The 18,903-nt window shown below is 40.4% G+C and overlaps 1 protein-coding gene across 1 annotated transcript in view; it reads left to right on the top strand.

The window, feature by feature from the left end:
* The first annotated feature begins 9,648 nt into the window (after positions 1 to 9,648).
* Positions 9,649 to 18,903, top strand: part of ECT2L (epithelial cell transforming 2 like) — a 96,600-nt gene continuing 87,345 nt past the window's right edge. The window contains exons 1-2 of the mRNA XM_036768231.1: positions 9,649 to 9,774; positions 10,208 to 10,320. Coding sequence (XP_036624126.1) covers positions 9,649 to 9,774; positions 10,208 to 10,320 — 239 coding nt within the window. The remainder of the gene's footprint in view (positions 9,775 to 10,207; positions 10,321 to 18,903) is intronic.

The following is an 18,903-nucleotide window of genomic DNA, read 5'->3' as shown; positions in this document are numbered from 1 at the left end:
ACCAAATCTAAGCAAAGAGGCAAGGATTTTGATTTAGCTATAATTATTTAAGAACCATTCAGGTGCAGAGGGTCTGGGTTCCAATTCTAGCCCTGCCCAAGTAACCTTGAACAAGTCAATTTACCTCTATGGGCCTCTGTTTCCTTAGTTAAGAATGAACCTCTAAAGATAGTTCAGTCCTAATTCTACCATGACAATTATAGGGATCAAACAAGGGCCATCTTGGCCACAGTGATTTATTTGGTTCGCCAGCTATCCGGCACAGAGACAACCGAGTTAGAGGACTTGGAAGGAGCAACATCAACGTGACGACCCCCGTTCCCCTAGCCCTGCGCCTAAGTGAAGGCATAGGATACGACCTATCCCGGTCCAAGGATAAAAAGGCTGCGGGGTGGGCGGGAGCTCCCAGGAACACCGGGGATCTTTACAGGGCTACTGGGTGTCGGTGCCTGGGCACCCTTGATGCATACAGGGCCCGGGAGAACTGTTCAATGGCCCTCAGCGCTGCCTGGGCACAGACTGACGACAGGGTCCCGGCCCGGGCCCTGTGAGAGGCAGGGTCCCGCGCCCTATCACAGACGGACCTGCCGAGCTCTTTTACCCTTGGCCCTTCATGGATTCCTCTTCCTCGGCCGCGCACCTAAGCCTGCGCCCCCTCAGGGCAGGGCGATGCGTCCCACTACACGCTCGGACTTGGTGCTCGCTTGTTGTAGTGTCCCTATGGAGATGGGCTTGTGCTCCCATCCCCCTTTTCCAGTGAGTTGCGAACCAGAGGCTGTGGAAGAAGGCGGCGAAGGCAGCTTCCTCCAGAAACTCCCTTCACTTTTCTCGCTTCCTTTCTGACCTTTCAGAGGTAAAATATATGTGGGACTCGGGCGATGCATCTCTTATTTGGGTAGTCTTACATAGCATAGGTCCCAGCGCTTTCCCACCCCAAACCAGGACAAAGTGCCTTAGCACCAAAGTGGAGAGAAGAGGCAGGACTGAGTGACCTCCTGATGCTTTCCTAGGATCACAGATTTAGAAGTACGTGGGGACAGAGAGGTTATGTAGTCGGTGTGGCATAGGGGAAAGAGCACAGGATTTGGAATAAAAGTCTGGAGTCAAATACTGCCATAGCGACAACCTGGGTTATCTTGAGCAAATCCATTTACCGTTCTGGCTGTCTGGTCCCTCATCTTTAAAATGATGGGGCTGCACTAGACAACCTCTGAGATCCTTTCTAGTCCTAAATCTGTGATTCTAGGCCAATCTTTTCTTTTTACAGATGAAGGAACTGAAGTCCATAGAGACTGAGTGATTTCCTCAATGTCACCCAGGGAGAGTAAGTGACAGAGGAGAAATTTGAACCCAGGTCATCTGCCTCCAAATCTAGCATCTGATGGACAGCTTGGAAATTTGTTTTGCTTGACTAACATACACATACACGTATTTGTTTCAGGGTTGTTTTTTTTTCTGAAGTGGGAGAGAAAATAAGTGCTTGTTAATTGAAAAAAAAAATAAATCCAGTATCTAAAGTAAAAAATAACTATTTACAAAAGACAAGGCTTTAAGATTTAACAAAGTGCTTTCCTTGCAACAGCTCTGGTATGTAAGTAGTAGTGTGTTATAATCTCCCTTATTTTACAGAGGAGGAAAAAGGCTTGAAAGGGTGAAGACATTAACCAGCAGAGCTAGGATCCAAAGCCTCTGAAGCCAAATCCAGTGCTCTTTCCACACATGATACTATAGTTTGCTTATCAGCTTCAGTTCCCAGTGGGTGGGAAGGGGGAAGAAATCTCTTCATTGACTTTTTTTAGCAGGGCTCCATACTGGCTTGTACTAACCATATCATCTTTCCTCTGCTCCCCTGATTTCCATCCCATCACTTAACTGTGATTTTAAAAGGAGGTACCTGGGTGACAGGAATGTCCAGTACTATTATAGTTGGTCAAGTGAATATAACAACATCCTCATAGTTAGAATACTGGAGTCTCATGAATTCTAGCTTTTCTGAAAAGTAGGTATAAATAGTTGAGGCTAGAGTCACCTTTCTCAGAATGGAATCTTTAAAAAATAATATTAATAATGCATTTATCTAGTAAAATGCTTACCTACATTACCCCTCCCCTTTGATTTTTAAAACAATCGACTTCTTTTGATCATCAGAAAAACAATGTGAGATAGGTACAATCTTATCAGCATTTTTCAAATGAATAAACTGGAACACAAAGAGGTTAAGTAATTTATCCATGGTCACATGACTAGTGCCAAAGTCGAGATCTGAACCTAGGTGTTCCTGACTCCAAATCCAGCTATAGTTTCAGTAGAACCACTAATGCTTTCTCTCCAGAGCAGTGATATAACCAGAACTTTGTTTAAAAAAAAAGGTTGTTTAGGCACTGGTGTGAAGGGGGATTGAAGAGGGGAGAGAATGGAGGTTAGAGGACCTAAAAGGAAGCTACTATGCTAATCCAGGTAGGTAATAATCAGGACCTGTTTTAGTATGTTTCCAGTGAGAACAGAGGAGAGGGGAAGGATGATAGTTCACTAGTGGAATCAGCAAGACCTTAGTAAATGGTTGGATGGAAGAATGGAAAAAGAGGAAGAATTGAAGATAATCCCAAATTGGGGAGATTGGGTGAATGATGACAGCACACACTGGAATAGTAAAATCAAGGTGAGCGTATTTTAGACATGTTGAATTTGAGGTGGCAATGGAACTTAGAGGTGGCGATGTCTGGAAAGCCAATAGAGATAAGATCTGAAACCTGAAAGAGAATTCAGGGGTGGAAATAAAGATTTGGGAGTCATCTGCATGGAGGTGACAGTTGAAGCCGTGGGAGTAGATGAAATAGTCAAGGGATAAAGTGTCAAGAGGAAGAAGAGAGCCAAGAATGGTCTTTGACAATGACCTGCATTAAGGGGTTGGGAAGAAGATAGCTAGGGAATGAGACAGAGGAACGGTTAGAGAGGAAACATAAGAATCAGGAAAGGATAGAGCCTCTAAAACTTAGGAACAATATGATATTTAGTAAGTGGAATAACCAATTCTGTCAAAAGCTAAGGAGAAATCAAAGAAAATGAGAACTTTTCAGAAAGTCTATTTGGGGTGAATGGAGGAAAATGGAAGAGAAAGGAAAAAAGGACTTGATGACGTAGAGTTTAGCCTTAGTGAGGAACAGAGATTTATAATCCTCTATCTGGCTCGTTGTACATAGTTGTTTGCATATTGTCTCCCCTATTAGACTGTGAGCTCTTTGAGGTGAGGGACTGCTTTTTTTTTTGGTCAATGTCATGTTATTGAGTGACTGACTAGAGAGAAAAAGAAAGAGTGAGTGATGCTGCTGCTAAGTTTAAGAAATGGAGGAGGGGACTGAGTGGAGCGTATGTGAGGTGGTCTCAATTTTTTTGGCAAAGTAAGAAATTACACCACCTGTTTTAAGTGTAGAGCACAAAGAAGGGACATGGTAGGTGCAATGGAGGCATTGGATTGGATACTGTGGGGGATGAGATAGCAAGTCAGGGTAGACAAGTATGATCATTGAGCAGCAGCAAGGTGAGGTCACCTATAAATTCACAGCGAGTGAAATCCACTGTTTCACTTTTCTGTCTGTGTTCAGCAGTCCTGGAGTATAAGCAGAGAAATCAGATGGTGGAGATTTCCTAAGGCTAACAAATAAATGACCACCATATTGTACACATGATCACACCCAGAACCTATTTCTACTCCAGGACAAGAGAAAGAATTCACCAAACTATTCCCTTCTCTCTTCTCTTACATGCCGGACCCAGAGGGTCTCTTTCTAAGGTTTAAATACTCAGTGTTTAAGGTAAGGCAATAGTAAGTATAAATTCAAATTGCTCTTGAGATCAACGCTATTTATTGTGTTAGTGCCTCACACATGGTTTCACAAACATTAATTGATGAAATTTACCATTAGCAGCAAGATTTGGCACACGCAACATTTAGCAAGTTGTCAGAGTTTTAAAAATCCTACTTATTATTGAAGGAGAGAAGTTTTTATCTTTTATTAATTTCTAAGCCAGTTTCTTATAAGCACCTGATTTTGAAAATGGATATATACAAGTCTATTGGTGCCACTTTTGAACTGCACATTTTATTTATGAGGCTTATGAACTGTCTAAGAAAAAAGATCTTTTCTTCTATTTTAAAAGATTAGGCTATACTAGGTAAGTCAAATCCATTCAAATACATTTATTAAGTACCTCTTGTGTGCTAGTGACACTGACCTCTTGGCTGATCCACAAAGAGCTGTTTCTTGGCTCCAGGCATTCCCTCTGGCTGTCAATGTTCTCCCTTCTCCACTCTGACTACTGATCTCCCCAGCTTTCTTTAAGTCCCATCTAAAATCCCACCCTCTACTGGAAGCCTTCCCCAATTCCTCTTAATTCTTGTACCTTCCCTCAGTTAATTTTTTCCTTTTTCATCCTGTATATAGCCTGCTTTGTATGTATTTGTTTGTATATTGTGTCCCTAATTAGAATGTAAGCTCCTTGAGGTCAGGGACTGTCTTTTGCCTCTTTTTATATCCCAGAACTTAGGACAGTGCTTGGCACATAGTAGGTGCCTACAAATGTGTATTGATGGAAAATAATACAATCCCTGCCTCTATTAAAATGAGTGTCCCCAAAATATGCTTCAGTGGAGTTAGGATCTCATCAGTATGGGCTTCCCCTCCAAAGGTGGAGATCACAATTTATCTATACTTCATCTTGTTTCATTTTTGTCCGTTCCCTCCATAAATTCAATCTAAGAGGCCCAATGTGCTGGAGATCTGTCTCTAGGTCTTCATTAAGGCCTGAGTCAGCTTTGGCAATCTGTTGACTGCATTTTTGGCTACACTCATATCTGATTGTGCCATTAGAGAAAAGATGGAAGGAAGGAAGGGAAAAAGGAAGGGAAGGAGGGAGAAAAGAAGAAAGGAAGGAAAGAAATCAGCATTTATTAAATACTCACTATATGCCAGTCATCACTTTACAAATATATCTCATCTGAGCCTAACAACCCTGGGAGGTGGGTGTTACTATCCTTATTTCACATTTGAGGTTGCCCAGGGTCACACAGCTAGGAAATATCCGAGGTCAGATTAAGACTCAAGTCTTCCTGACTCCAAGTCTAGCACTCTGTCTACTGTGCCACCTGCCTCCGTATGCGTAGGCTGTAATGGGCCACTGAGAAATAGGCTGCTGTCCTTGACCAGGTGTTACAGCCAGCCTATTTGATGCCAAATGAGCTATGAGGAGTACCACTGGGAGTCCAGCACACAAGAAAGAATCATCCATCGATGATGTCAATTTGGATATAACCTTGGTGGCACCAATATTATGTATGAATTTAGCAAAGTTCTGAGCCTGTTATCCCAGAGATCAGGTGATATAAGGGAGAGTATACCTCCAAAGTATTGGGGGAAATGTTAGTACACTTGCTCTTAATGTAACTTTGGAGTAAATAACCCTTTGTTAAAAACTATGCAACATTAAGTGACTAAATAAAACCAGAGTGCTAATCACAAGCCCTTAAAAAGAGGGAACATAGCTGAGAAAGTGCCAGTCAATGACAGATGAAAGAAAATCGCCACAAACTCCTCAGGGTAGCCCAGTATCCTGTAGGAGAGGTGTACCCAATCTGGCCCTGAGAACATGGGGCCAGTTTATACATATTACATAGAGTTAGTATCTTATTGTTTATATATGCATATATGTTAGCGATAGTATCTTATAATTTTTATGTGTGCATACTACGCATACATGCTACATATAGTTAGTATATTTTAGTTGTAGATGGACATACATACTACATACATGTTACATGTGGTTAGCATATTTCAGTTATAGATGGACATACATACTATCTATAGTTACCATCTTATATTTCCATGCTTGTTTCCTATAGTTATTATGTTTTAGTTTATAGATGTGTATATGTGTTATATAGAATTAATCTTATAATTTGTATATTCGTATGGGTACCAGAATTATGATTTCATTAGGATAGAGAACTCCTGGAGAGGAAATTACCCCTGCCAATCCTAATGACAAAAATTCTGCAACTTATAGTCTTAGAGAGTTGACTAGGTGGGCAGAGCCAAGATGGCAGAGTAAAAGCAGGGACTCACCTGAGCTCTCCCTCAAACCCCTCCAAATACCTGTGAAAAATGACTCCAAACAAATTCTAGAGCAGCAGAACTCACAAAAAGACAGTGAAACAAATTTCTAGGCCAAGACAACCTGGGTCGTAGATGGGAAAGGTCTGTTGTGCCCAGATGGAATAGGAGCGCAGTCCAGCATGGGCTGTGCGAGCACAGATTGGTCCCCAGCAAACCTGGAGCAGGCCTCAGGGGACTGAATCACTGGCAGCTAAGGTGGTTTCCAGCCTTCTCAACCCACTAACGCCAAAGACAACTTAGAAGGTCAGTGGGGAAGGTCTGTCAGACCTGGATGAGAGAGGAGTGCAGACTAGCCCCAGCCACAGTGCAGCCCGGGGTGATGGCAGTGGTGATAGTTGCAGCAGCCGTAGCAGCATCAGCAGCAGCAGTGGCTGCTTCCAGAGCTTTCAGTCCACAAACGGTAAGGAGATTAAACAACTGATCAGAAGGGGATTACAGGGATCTCTTTGCTGGTGCTGAGGCAGGATTCTGTTGCTTTGCCCATACTTGGATCCGGGTCACAGTCCTGGGTAGCAGTCCTGGGGCCAAGAAGAGCACTGGCACATCAGAGCTTGTGGCAGCAGTGGAAAGGGAATCCTCCTCACAGTTCCAGGACAGAAAAGAGTGCTTATGGTCTCTCACTGACTAGAGCACAGGTCAAGAGAGGAGTAAACACCTCTCCTTAGATCATACCACTTTGGAAGAACTGAAAACTTACAGGTCCGTAGAAGTATCTCTGAAAACAGCTGCACAAAACACCTGAAGCTTGGGACAATACACCCTCCACACTAGAAGCAGAGCCCTATCTTAACAAAGAGTTAAAAAGTCAAATAATTGGCTGGGAAAATGAGCAAATAGCGGAAAAGAACTCAGACTATAGAATCTTACTTTGGTGACAAGGAAGATCAAAACATACAATCAGAAGACAACAAAGTCAAAGCTCCTACACCCAAAGCTTCCAAGAAAAATATGAATTGGTCTCAGGACATGGAAGAGCTGAAAAAGGATTTTGAAAAGTAAGAGAAGTAGAGGAAAAATTGGGAAGAGAAATGAGAGTGACACAAGAAAATCATGAAAAACAAGTCAACAGCTTGCTAAAGGAGACCCCCCAAAAATACTCAAGAAAATAACACCTTAAAAAAAACTAGACTACATGGCAAAAGAGATCCAAAAAGCCAATGAAGAGAAGAATGCCTTAAAAAGCAAAATTGGCCAAATGAAAAGGAAGACCAAAAGCTCACCAAAGAAAATAATTCCTTAAAAATTAAAATGGAGCAAATGGAAGCTAATGACTCTATGAGAAATCAAGAAATCATAAAACAAACCAAAAGAATAAAAAAAATAGAAGATGGTGTGAAATATCTCATTGGAAAAACACCTGACCTGAAAAATAGATCCAGGAGAGATAAGTTAAAAATTATTGGACTACCTGAGAGTTGACTAGAGGCACTGAGAGGCTAAGTAAATTTTGGATAGAAGAATATTGTTGCCTCTAGGGATAAGAGAGTATCATTATGTCTTGTTCTGGAATTGTGTCTCCCTGCTGCTGCTGAAGAAGAACCTTGTATGTTGGAGAAGAAAGAGCACTGGAGGAAGTTTGCTTTTTGGTTGTTGCTGATCATTCAGCATGGGGAGCTGGGGAGCCAGAACTGCAACTTTTTCTTCCTAGATTATTGATGGATATTCTAATCAAGGGCCTATGAAAAGCAGACAGATACATCATTACCTGAGACCAACTTTAGGGCAGGCATCCAGGGCAAGCTGATCAAGACTGAGGACAGGGGCAGCTAGGTGGCACAGTGAGTAGAGCACTGGCACTGGAGTCAGGAGGACCTGAGTTCAAATTCGGCCTCAGATGCCTGACACATTTACTAACTGTGTGACCTTGGGCAAGTCACTTAACCCCAATTGCCCTGCCTTCCCCCTTCCAAAAAAAAAAAGAGAAAAGACTGAGGATAACATGAACTGCCATATGGTTAGCTTTATGGACATGTTCAGAAATGGGTGAATGGCCCAGCTATATTGTTGTTTGTCCTTCATTCTCAAAGAGGACCGTGACATCAGGAAGATGTCATAACTTGCAAGTGAATTGGATTTAAGTGAGGGACAGCTGTGCAAACTCACCAGCCTCACACTGTCCTCCTGAGCCATCTGGGTCCAGGGGCAAGATACAGAATCAGGATGACTGCAGATGGCCCCGAATATTAGGGGAAGACCTTGGCCTTTTTGAGCTAAGGTGTTTCCCAAGTTTCAGTTTGTCTGAAGCAAAGCCCATTCAGTGATTAAGTCTAGGTAAAATGGGGCAAAGAATGGCCTCTTTTACCTAATCAAAAAACTAAAATCAATGTAGGAGGGGGAGACCCTCAGGGTTCCTGGTCAAAACAGAAACAACTGTTATTTATACTCACTCAGCCACCAGAAGCCAAATAATGAGGAAGTGAGGCTTGAACTGGGACCCATTGTTGGCCATTCGATCAGAGTTCGAGTGATTTGGGTTTAAGGCATCATCCATAAAAAAAGAAATCTAGTCCCCAAACCTTGAGATATCTTGCTAGGTTTCAGCATTCAAAATTTATATTGATTTGGGCAGAGCACCCACAGGTAAAGGTATGATTTCCTATGTGGAGAGGAGGGAAAGGAGGGAAGAGAGAGAGGGAGGGAGGAGGCAGGAGGAAGAAAGGAAGGAAGGAAGGAAGGAAGGAAGGAAGGAAGGAAGGAAGGAAGGAAGGAAGGAAGGAAGGAAGGAAGGAAGGAAAAGAAAGAGAGAATGAGAAAGAAAGAAAGAGAGAGAAAGAAAAGAAAGAAAGAAGGAAAGAAAGAAAGAAAGAAGAGAAGAGAAGAGAAGAGAAGAGAAGAGAAGAGAAGAGAAGAGAAGAGAAGAGAAGAGAAGAGAAGAGAAAGAAAGAGGAAGGAAGGAAGAAAGAAAGAGTGAGCTGCATTGCCTAACTGAAATTGGCAGGGGGGCTACTACTACTCACACGAAAAGGGTCATATTATCAAGAGATTTAAATGTTAAACAGAGGAGCTCATATTTTATCTTAGAGGCAATAGGGAGCCATTAGAGTTTATTGAGGAGGGGGCATGACATGAGGACTTGTGCTTTAGGAATATCTCTTTGGTAGCTGTGGAGGATGGATTGGAGTGGGGAGAGACTTGAGGCAGGGAAACCAAATGGATGGTTATTGTGGTAGTACTGGTAAGAGATTTTAAGGGTCTGAAAAAGGGTGGTGGTTTTGTGAGTGAACAGAAGACAACAGGTGAGAAATACTGAAGAGAGGAGTAGAAGGATTTTTTACACCAGGAAATCCCCATGCCAAAGCCATAGGTCTAGACTCTAGACTCTCCCCACCACCTTACCCCCAACACATCAGCTCTAAGATGTTACAATATTATAATAATTACTGAAATAGTTTAACAGAATCCTTTGATATATTATATACTTCTAGGAAATCTCTATCAGACATCCCAGTAATGGAATAAACTTTTAGCTTTTGGAAACATGAATAGAGAAATCTTTGCAGAAATGTCAGTTAGAGACTCTTCCAACAAGAGCCAGGGGACTGAGTGCTTTCAAAGAAGGTTCAGCGCTTGGACACCAATTATCAACAAACCATTAAACAAACAGGTGAGTTACTCAAGCTTAATTTTACTGCAAAGTATGGATCCACATTTTGCCAAATTTTTTAAAATTCCCCTCAAAGTTCCTAGATTCATCCAATCTATGGCTGGAAGGAAACTCAGAGGTCATTTAGATCAACACCTTCATTTTGCACTTGAGATATTGAGCCCCAGAGAGATTATCTAACTTGCCCAAGTTCCCACACATAGTAAGCACAAATTCAGGTTCTCTGATTCAAAATCCAGTGTTTTTTCCACTACATCACAAAGTTAAAGACTTCAGAGCAATGAGTTTCTTTAAACAGAGATCCAAGTGTCCTAGATGTATTTATTTAGCAATATTTATTTATTCTGCCTCATTGGTTAATGCCATGTTGCACTAGGAACACTTAGCTTAGAAATTGAAATGTATAAAAATATTTCGTTTTATTTTCTTACAGCTTTTTCAGGAAAGAGTTAGTCTTATAACTCATTGGTTTGATCTGTGGACTGACAAGCAACGTAAAGAATTTCTACTTACCATATTGCAAAATTGCTGTTATTCACAACTAAAGTAAGTTTTAATACAAGGATATGCTTATTATCTTTTAAAGAAAGTAAAATGTGGTAAGCTGTTTATTTGAACTTAAAAATCATTTCTCTTTTCTTAAAAATAAAAAAAACAAAGTAACCAACTTGGTAAACTCTCTTTATGCAGAATCTTTCAGTACACAACTACCTGCTGAGAAAGATACTTTGAAAGGAACATTAACTCCCTCAGGCAGCAGAGATATTATAGTTTAGAACTAGAAAGGGACCTTAGATGTGGCCTAATACAATTCCTTCATTTTAAAGATAAGGCAACTGAAGCCCATAGCAGGGAAATGGCTTCTGCAAAGTGACACAGGGATTACCAGAGTAAGGATTTGCATCCAAGCGCTCTTTCTATGATACTGTGCTGTCTCTTAAATCAGTACAGCATGAATTTGTAATTTTCTCCCATTATACAATCGTGCTCCCTAGAACTATCAGGCTAATGTATTTATCATAATTAAAGCAAAACAGACAGTACATGAAATGCTTCTGAAATAATACCAGCATCAGCATCTCTTATTACAAGCATGACATATAGCTACTAATCTTTGAAAACATCACCTTTTTCTTGACCCTCCTTCCCTGGCCTCTCCCTTCACACCTCTTCCCCATTCCTTTTTCTTTGTTACTCACCAATTCTGTACTATTTCCCACCTGCCCCACTCTTCTCCTAATCTATCTGCTTTCTCTCTAATTCACTTACATTTTAAATCAATTCCTTCTCTTCCTTATTCACCCACTTTACCTCCCAATATTCCCCTGCACAATACTGGGCACTCATGCATTCGATGCTAATTTCTTGAGTGACTGATTGGAGAGAGACACCTGCTTGTCCATCTTCAAAGAGGCAAAAATAAGCAGCAAGAAAAATATCCAAATCATTGAATATTTTAAGCATATATTTTATGATAAATCCTGGTTGTAGCTTGTTCCTCTTTTTCATTTCCTCCTTCCAGCCCTTGAGTTAACAAATCCAGTAATTTTGTAGTGTGCTATAATTTTATCACAAATCAGGCAATTTTAGCTGTAACCACTTGAGGTCATTAGAGATCTTGTGGCATTTTTCAAGGACTAGCAATATTAGACCTGAAATTCTGTCTTCATGGAAATATTTCTGTGGCATTTAGATTTTTCCTTTTGTAGGACAAGAATGACATCAATTCTGTAATTAGCCCATTTGAAAGGAACAAAGTGAAAAGTACTGTGCTAATAACTTGGGATAGAAATAGAAAAGTAAGAAAACCTCTGTTTTTCAGGAGCTCACATTCTTATAAGGGTATTTAGCTTCAAGTCAGATGGAAAAGGCCAGTGGTTCTTATGGTCAGTGGCAAATCAGATGGTAATGCATCCTCTTCAGAGTCATTTCCACTGATAAAGCTATATCTTCTGAACCATTGAATGGAGCCAAGGATTTGATGGTAAGAACTCTCTTTTCTGGGTCCTCAGTAGCTTTGGCTCCAGAGGAGGTAAGGTATCGTAGCACCTGGAGAGGCAGTTGCCAGGTCTCATATCCACAACACTTGCTTCTCTAAATGATGACTGCACGGCTGATGATATCTGTGACAAGAAGCTAGGCTGGTTGTCTGAGAGGCGTTGCTATTCTTGGGGCTCTTGGGCTCAGCAGTTGATGATGGTGGTGGCAGGGACAGTAGAACAATGCTCCACAAGGATTGTTCACTTTGGTGATGGCTATAGATGTTGGACTAGAAGCAGGGCCAGTGGTCTAGGCTGTAGCTGCTATACTCAGGGCTCTAGGGTGTGTGGTTCTACCCTATTGCCATTGAGGCCAAAGGGCAGGTCTTGGTCAGGATGATTAGCAGTGGTTTGACTAATATGACGCATGCCATCCTCTATCTCTCCCTCAGCATGCCCTGCTTCTTCAGCTGGGTTGATTTGCTTGCCTTGCCAGTGATAGTTGGTGCTGGAGAAGGAGAGGGATGGTAGGCCCTTTTCCACAAATGTTGCTTTCTTCCCCTGGACCATGGCTTTGAGGACTGAGCTGAAAACAGGTGATCTTGGTGATGTCTACAATGCTCTGCCCTATTTAATAGTAGTTGCATTTCCTTCAAAGTTCAGTGAAATGTTTACTAAATATTCTAGGTCAGATGTTGCCCTCAAATACTTGGGTATCTGTTGTTATTAGTGAAAATTATGTGTGAATATTTGATGGCAAGATTTGGCCTGCTTGACTCATCTTAAGTCACACGAGGCTAAATATTAGAACAATTCACACTAAGATTTTCAGGGATTGCTCACTGTCCCAATTCCTACTCACACTAGTAAGTTGGGCATCCAAAGTGTAACTGCTACTTCAGGTTATAGGAACTACCCTGTGTATAACCACCACTAACACTTTAGCTCACAAGCCCCCAACAATGTGTTTCCCATTTATTATCAGCCAGTAGACTCAGGTCTTAGAAGATATTTCCTCAAATGGCACAGCAAGAATTGTGGTTACAAAGAACTTACTCCCCTCATCCAGACTTGGGATATCCTTTCCCACTAAAACACATAGACTCCAGAGGCTGGAGGAGGAGGGGAAAGAGTAGCCATGAACTTAAAATATAGTAATAGTGAGGCACATAAGTAGGGATACTGATAGAGCATGATGTCAGTGTTCTCTCTTTTCCTGGGACATTCTCATGCACTTCATTGTGGGACAGGTGTCCATGTCAATGGACAAACTTCTCTATTTTTAACTTGGACTGTTTCCTTGCAGGGCACAGTAACTCTACTGAACAGTCTGATTCTCTATTGGGCTGAATCCTCACAGGTAACAGTACCAGGGCAAGATTAGTTGATCTGTTGGACTTTTTGATAGGCATGTGCAGCCTCTTCTGGCTCCAGCCTCAGGCTCAGCTTTGTATGACTACATTCTTTCAGCTGGTATGTTACTATGACTTTGCAGAAAGGACAGAGACATTTAGCCTAGAACTGGCCGAAGTCTTTCCAGTCATGATGCTTTAGGGACTTTGATCCGAGGTTTATCATTTTCCAGGCAGGAAAGGGGAGAGGTATTACTTCTTCTTTCAGAGTGTTCTGTCTGGTCCAGAGCTAGAGACCTCATCTAGTTAGATTTCCCAGATTCCTGTTGGGATGTTACACAAAATGAGTGGCTTTAGAGAACGAGTGAGTCCCTCTTTCCCTTGGGGACGAATTCATTGTCTCTCTTGGCCTTTTCATATTCAATTGAGTCACCTTGAACCTCAGAATTCCTTTTAAAACATGAAATGCTTAATTTACCCTAACATTTCATCTGTCTTTGCCTCCCATAAGCTTTAACTTTGCTGAAGTCTAAAAGAGGCACGCGCATATGTCCAGAGACACTGAGCTTTTCTTGTGCCAGGAGGCTGTGTGATACCATGGAAGCAGGGGGCTGGATTTGGTGTTGGAGGAGCTGTGCTCAAATCCTAGATTTGCTACTTACTTAACTGTGTGACCTTTAGCAAGATCTTTAACCTTGCTAGGCCTCATCTAAAAACTGAATGTTGGACTTTATGGTCTCTAAGGATCCTTGCAACTGTAAATCTATAATCCTGTGGTTGAATTTTGACTAAAAAACAGAGGGAAAAAAAAGGATATGAAACTCAAAGTAAATTTTTCCACTTGTTAGTAGTTCTAGTAGATTTGTTCAAAGGGGAGGTTAAAACCAGAGGTGAGCTTCAGCCAGCTCCTACCTTAGGAATACCATTTGTTAAATTTTCATTGTATTTACACCTTAGAAACTTGGCAAATGCTACAAAGGGGGCTTGATTTATTGTTTTGTTGATTGTTTAGACTTAATAAAGTATTGGACAAAATGTTAATAATGCAAATTAAACTTAAAAATGTGTCCTGCCTACAGAACCATTTGTTAGACATTTACCAGTACATCCCTGGTTAAAATTATTGGGGAAAATGAGCTTTAGGATTTGTCATATAATCCATACAGACACAGTCCCCATAAGCAAAAATAACCATCTACCTAAATAATAGAAAAAAAGCCATACTATTTGAAGGACTTATTTTATAAATTACAATGTAAATAAATCAGGCTGTATTCTTATTATACACACAGAAATGTTCCATTACCCAATCTGATTATGATTATTATTATTTTGCTTATGACACATGAAATTAAAAGTACAGATAATTGTTGTAGGGAAGATCATTGAGCACATTATCATAGTATGAGAAACATTTTTCCTCATGAAGCTTTAGGAGCTAGACCTTTGAAAAATATTTTGAAGAAGGTTTTACTACTGTATCTACCAAGTCCATATACATGAAAAAATATATCCGTATGTGCTGATTGTATGCATAATGAACCAAAGAACCTCATGAGAATCAATTATAAACATTGCCTTTCTAAATTGTGGCTCCAGATACTTAGCTCTCCAAGTAGGGTGGGGACCAGTGAGATTGTGACTTGGCCTGGGGAGAAGGGTATTTGGGCCAGGTAGAACACAGACTTTTGTGAGAAGGAAAAGGGAGAGGAACATTTGAATTTTCATCAGGAGAAAGAACAAGAGAGCAAAGACTTGGAAACTCTCAGTAAGTGTAAGATATATGCATATGTAAAGCAAAAAAAATATACCCATGGTTTCTTGCTGATTTCCACTAAGAAACCCATTCCCAAACTGTCAAACTTGTTACTTCCCCTGTTCTGTGGCCCTTAAGACTAGAGCAGCAGGAAAAAGTCAGGGTGTTTTGGTCTGTTACACATGGAAGAACCTGTGCAAACTGGGTTCTCTGAGTCAACCTCCTTGTTAAACTTGTAGAACAAGTTTTCATAAACTGCCAGGTAGTGGCATGCTTCCTGATTATTCGTTATGCAAAGATCCCTTTTTCAAAGGCTAGTTATTTTCGAACAGGCAAGCTTTTGTTTCCCTTAAGTGGGTGGAGAAGCTTCAATATAACATTATTCCCTTCAGTAGATTTTGGGTAGGGTATTAACAGCATACCTTATTTAATAAACTCATTTTAACAATGGAGTGCAAGATCTGATTCTTTTTCACCTGCTATGGCATCGGGTAGGAGGTGGGAAGAGACAGACATAAGAAATGAGGTAAAGGCACGGAAGACAACTTTGCATAGAGAATCAGAGCCAACATTAAGGGCCGTGGGACCTCTGGCCAACTACACACCCTTATTGTATGGTCACCCCACAAGTGAAACCTAGTTAAGACAAAAAAAGTTCAAAACATTTAAATAAAAGTGATTTTAATTAGATTAATATGAAAATGCCCTTAAGTTATATTAAGCAGTGAATTTAAGTTTGTTGATCTTGGAAAAAATAAAAATAGAGATGGGAGGATGGCTTTTAAAAATATTGAGGACAACCTTTAAGAAGAAGGTATCATTTAAAAGGCACCTGTTTCTTTTGTGTTGTTGGTAATTGGATGGGGCAGTTGGAAGAGAAAGTGGTATGTGCTGATTGTATGCATAATTAACCAAAGAACCTCTTGACAATCAATTAAAAACATTGCCTTTCTAAATCATAGCTCCAGATACTTAGCTCTCCAAGTAGAGTGGGGAGAAGCGAGATTGTGACTTGGCTTGGGGAGAAGGGTAGTTGGGCCAGGTAGAACACAGACTTTTGTGAGAAAGAAAAAGGAGAATAACATTTGAATTTTCATCAGGAGAAAGAACAAGAGAGCAAAGACTTGGAAATTCTCAGTAAGAGTAAGATATATGCATATGTAGAGTAAAAAAGGAAGTCCAAAAAGTGATTACTATATTTTAACACCTGGGGTACTTCCCTTACACATAGATCTCTAGAAAAGGTACCCAAAGTACAAAGTACTCTGTGGGTCTGCATCTATTCAAACCTATGTATTTACTTTTACTCCTCCTCCAAAGGACTATTAATTAGTTCAAAACAAAGGCTTTTTAGTGAAATAGCATAGTTAGCAATGTAGCAGCAGATGTCCTTCCCATAAACCCAGGGCATGCTCTTCCACGGGTTCATATACCATCAATGCCTAGGGAACATACCTGGAGTGGTACACAAATAGGGGGAGACATGTAGCCAAAGCACATGGAAGGAGAGACAACTCACTCCTTTGATACTACAGGGCCATCAGTGTCTTGTGGTGATGCCATTGTCCTGAGCACTCTGAGACTGAGCCCTGCTGGGCTTACATCTGAGTGTTTCATAATATTTCTATGTCTTCCTGCTAGGCATCTTGTCTTTGCAGTCCTCTGCCTCTCCTTATGCTGTTTTCACTGTTGCTGCCTATGGGGTATAAGTATGAATATCGAAATTCTACCTCTCCTCTATAAGAATAGGTAATGGTCTCTGCCATCTCTGTTTTAATTTAAAACTCAGAGGTGAAACTTCAACCCTTTCAGACATGCCCTCTTCAAACTTAGTCATTGGAGAAGAATAAAAACCTTAACTTTATTTTCATAGGCAGATATGTCTATCAGCTTCCAGAGTCTTAGCTCCCAAGGCTAAAACTCTGGAATACAGAGCAACCAGCCAACTAATTATAGCTCACAGGAATATATAGTCCATCTGTTGAACTTTCTTCTTCCTGTTAACATAATCAAATTCATGTCCCAAGACTGATTTAGGGTGAGAAAGTCATTGTAACTCTCATTTAATTCTTTATGTGGAACTTGTTCTCTCAAAAGTTTAAGGCAGTCTTGCCAAAGAAACCTCCACTAAAGGAAGGGAGAGGAAGAGGATGTGTGAACACTAGGATATGACATAGCCTACTTTTCTCTCAAGATTTTTGGATTGACATATATATGAATCTAGGCAAGAGCAAGTCTAGTGAAGACAGTAAGGTCATTATCCTCTATTCTAGGTAGGCTATGTTCCTGCCTTTCTGTGTATATATGGCTGGCAACAAACCTCACAAGTTTGTTTGGAGGGACTGACAAAGGAGGGGCCAGTCCTTAGAGTATGCTCATATTTGCCCTTCCTGGTGTGTACAGATATTACCTGACTGGTTTCAATCCAATATTTAGAATTTAGGGAAACCTATGTCCATTTATTAGTGACTAAAAGACTAGCTCTATGAACTGACCAAAAACCTCCTAAGTGGCTGAGGAATCAGAAGGATTGATGACTCTATAGATACTAAACTTAGAACTGAATTTTGCATATAAAAGGGATGAACCATTCCCCTTTTTGTTTCTTTTCCTTCCTGCATGCAAGGATTTATTTTTCCCTAGTCATAAATGAATTAATATTCCAATCAGAAATTTTCAGGTAACCAGGAGATCCATCAGAATTATTAGAATTTCCCCCAGCAACTGTATTTGGTAGCAGAATCCACCAGAGTGATAGTGGATGATAACAGAGTAAGTGCCAGATGAAATGGATACAGATGAAAATGGAAAGATAGTCCCTCTGAGAATGTTGTCAGCTTCAGGGATCTTGATACCTTATAACATAGAGGAATACTGGCTCTGGATTATAATGTTATCACTTCTTAGATCCTGGAAGACAGTTACCCTAAGAGGAGTCTTGTGAGGACTCCACAAAGGGAGAAAAAGACTTCTGGAGCCATGGTTCATGTCATGTTCCTTGTTCCCTACACATGTACCTCACTGCTTTTAATTTTTAAATTTTGAGCCCACTCTCCCAAGGAATCTTGTGTGTGAAAGGGGACAGTGCCTTCCTGAGTTGGGGGAGAATGTTTTTGTAACCATTATTCTTGCTATACCTTCTCAGTAAATCCCTTTTCTAAAAGCTAATAGAGATGTATTGGATGATTAATAATGGGGAACATACTGAATGGAGCCGGAGCCTCTGTAGAAATGCCAATCTCTCAGTGTTACCCCTAGAACTCTGAGAGGAGTAGTAGTAATCACTCAATGGGGATACAACCTATCAGTGCAAATGGGAGTCAGAAGAGTAAGCCCAGAGAGGATGCTACTATATATATATATATATATATATAATTTGGAGAAAGTTTTAGAAAAGCAGGTCATCTTTACAATCAACACCCACTTCTACCCCACCCCTGGCTTCATTTCTTTCTATTACTGTTCTTCCCTAACTATTCTAGGCAGGATACTGTTTCCTCTTGTAAGTCAGTTAGTTACTGATAACCTTGTTAAGTATTAGCATTTGTCTCTGTAATGGAAAATTAGGGGGCAATAGGACTAGACACTAAGAAATACATTATTTCGCAGCAAGGAAAAAAGATAAACCAATAATTAACTTGGTCTTGGGCCATTCAGTGGCTTAGGTCAGGACAAATCCATCATAATTTAGCTGAATTTCTCAGTTTTCATACCAACAATAGGATGATTCTATAATGCATAAAACAGTGTCCTTAGGGAATAACTGACAGAGAGAAAAGAATTTTTTTTTTGGCTTTTTTTCCTGTCAGGGAATTGTTTTCAAAGTAATTTATGTAATCTGATTATTCACTCTTCTCTTCTTTCAAGGATTTCATTCATTTGAGGCACTATTTATAGAAAGAACTTTAAATAGTAATAATACTTTCCATTTACATAATTTTTATGTGTGTATATATGTATGTGTATATATGTTATATATATACATGTGTGTATATATACATATACATAGATATACATCTGCTTCTATTTAATACTCCTCTCC

This window comes from Trichosurus vulpecula, chromosome 7 (genome assembly GCF_011100635.1).
Source record: "Trichosurus vulpecula isolate mTriVul1 chromosome 7, mTriVul1.pri, whole genome shotgun sequence".
Classification (NCBI taxonomy): domain Eukaryota; kingdom Metazoa; phylum Chordata; class Mammalia; order Diprotodontia; family Phalangeridae; genus Trichosurus; species Trichosurus vulpecula.
This window is presented reverse-complemented; position numbering and strand designations above follow the sequence as displayed.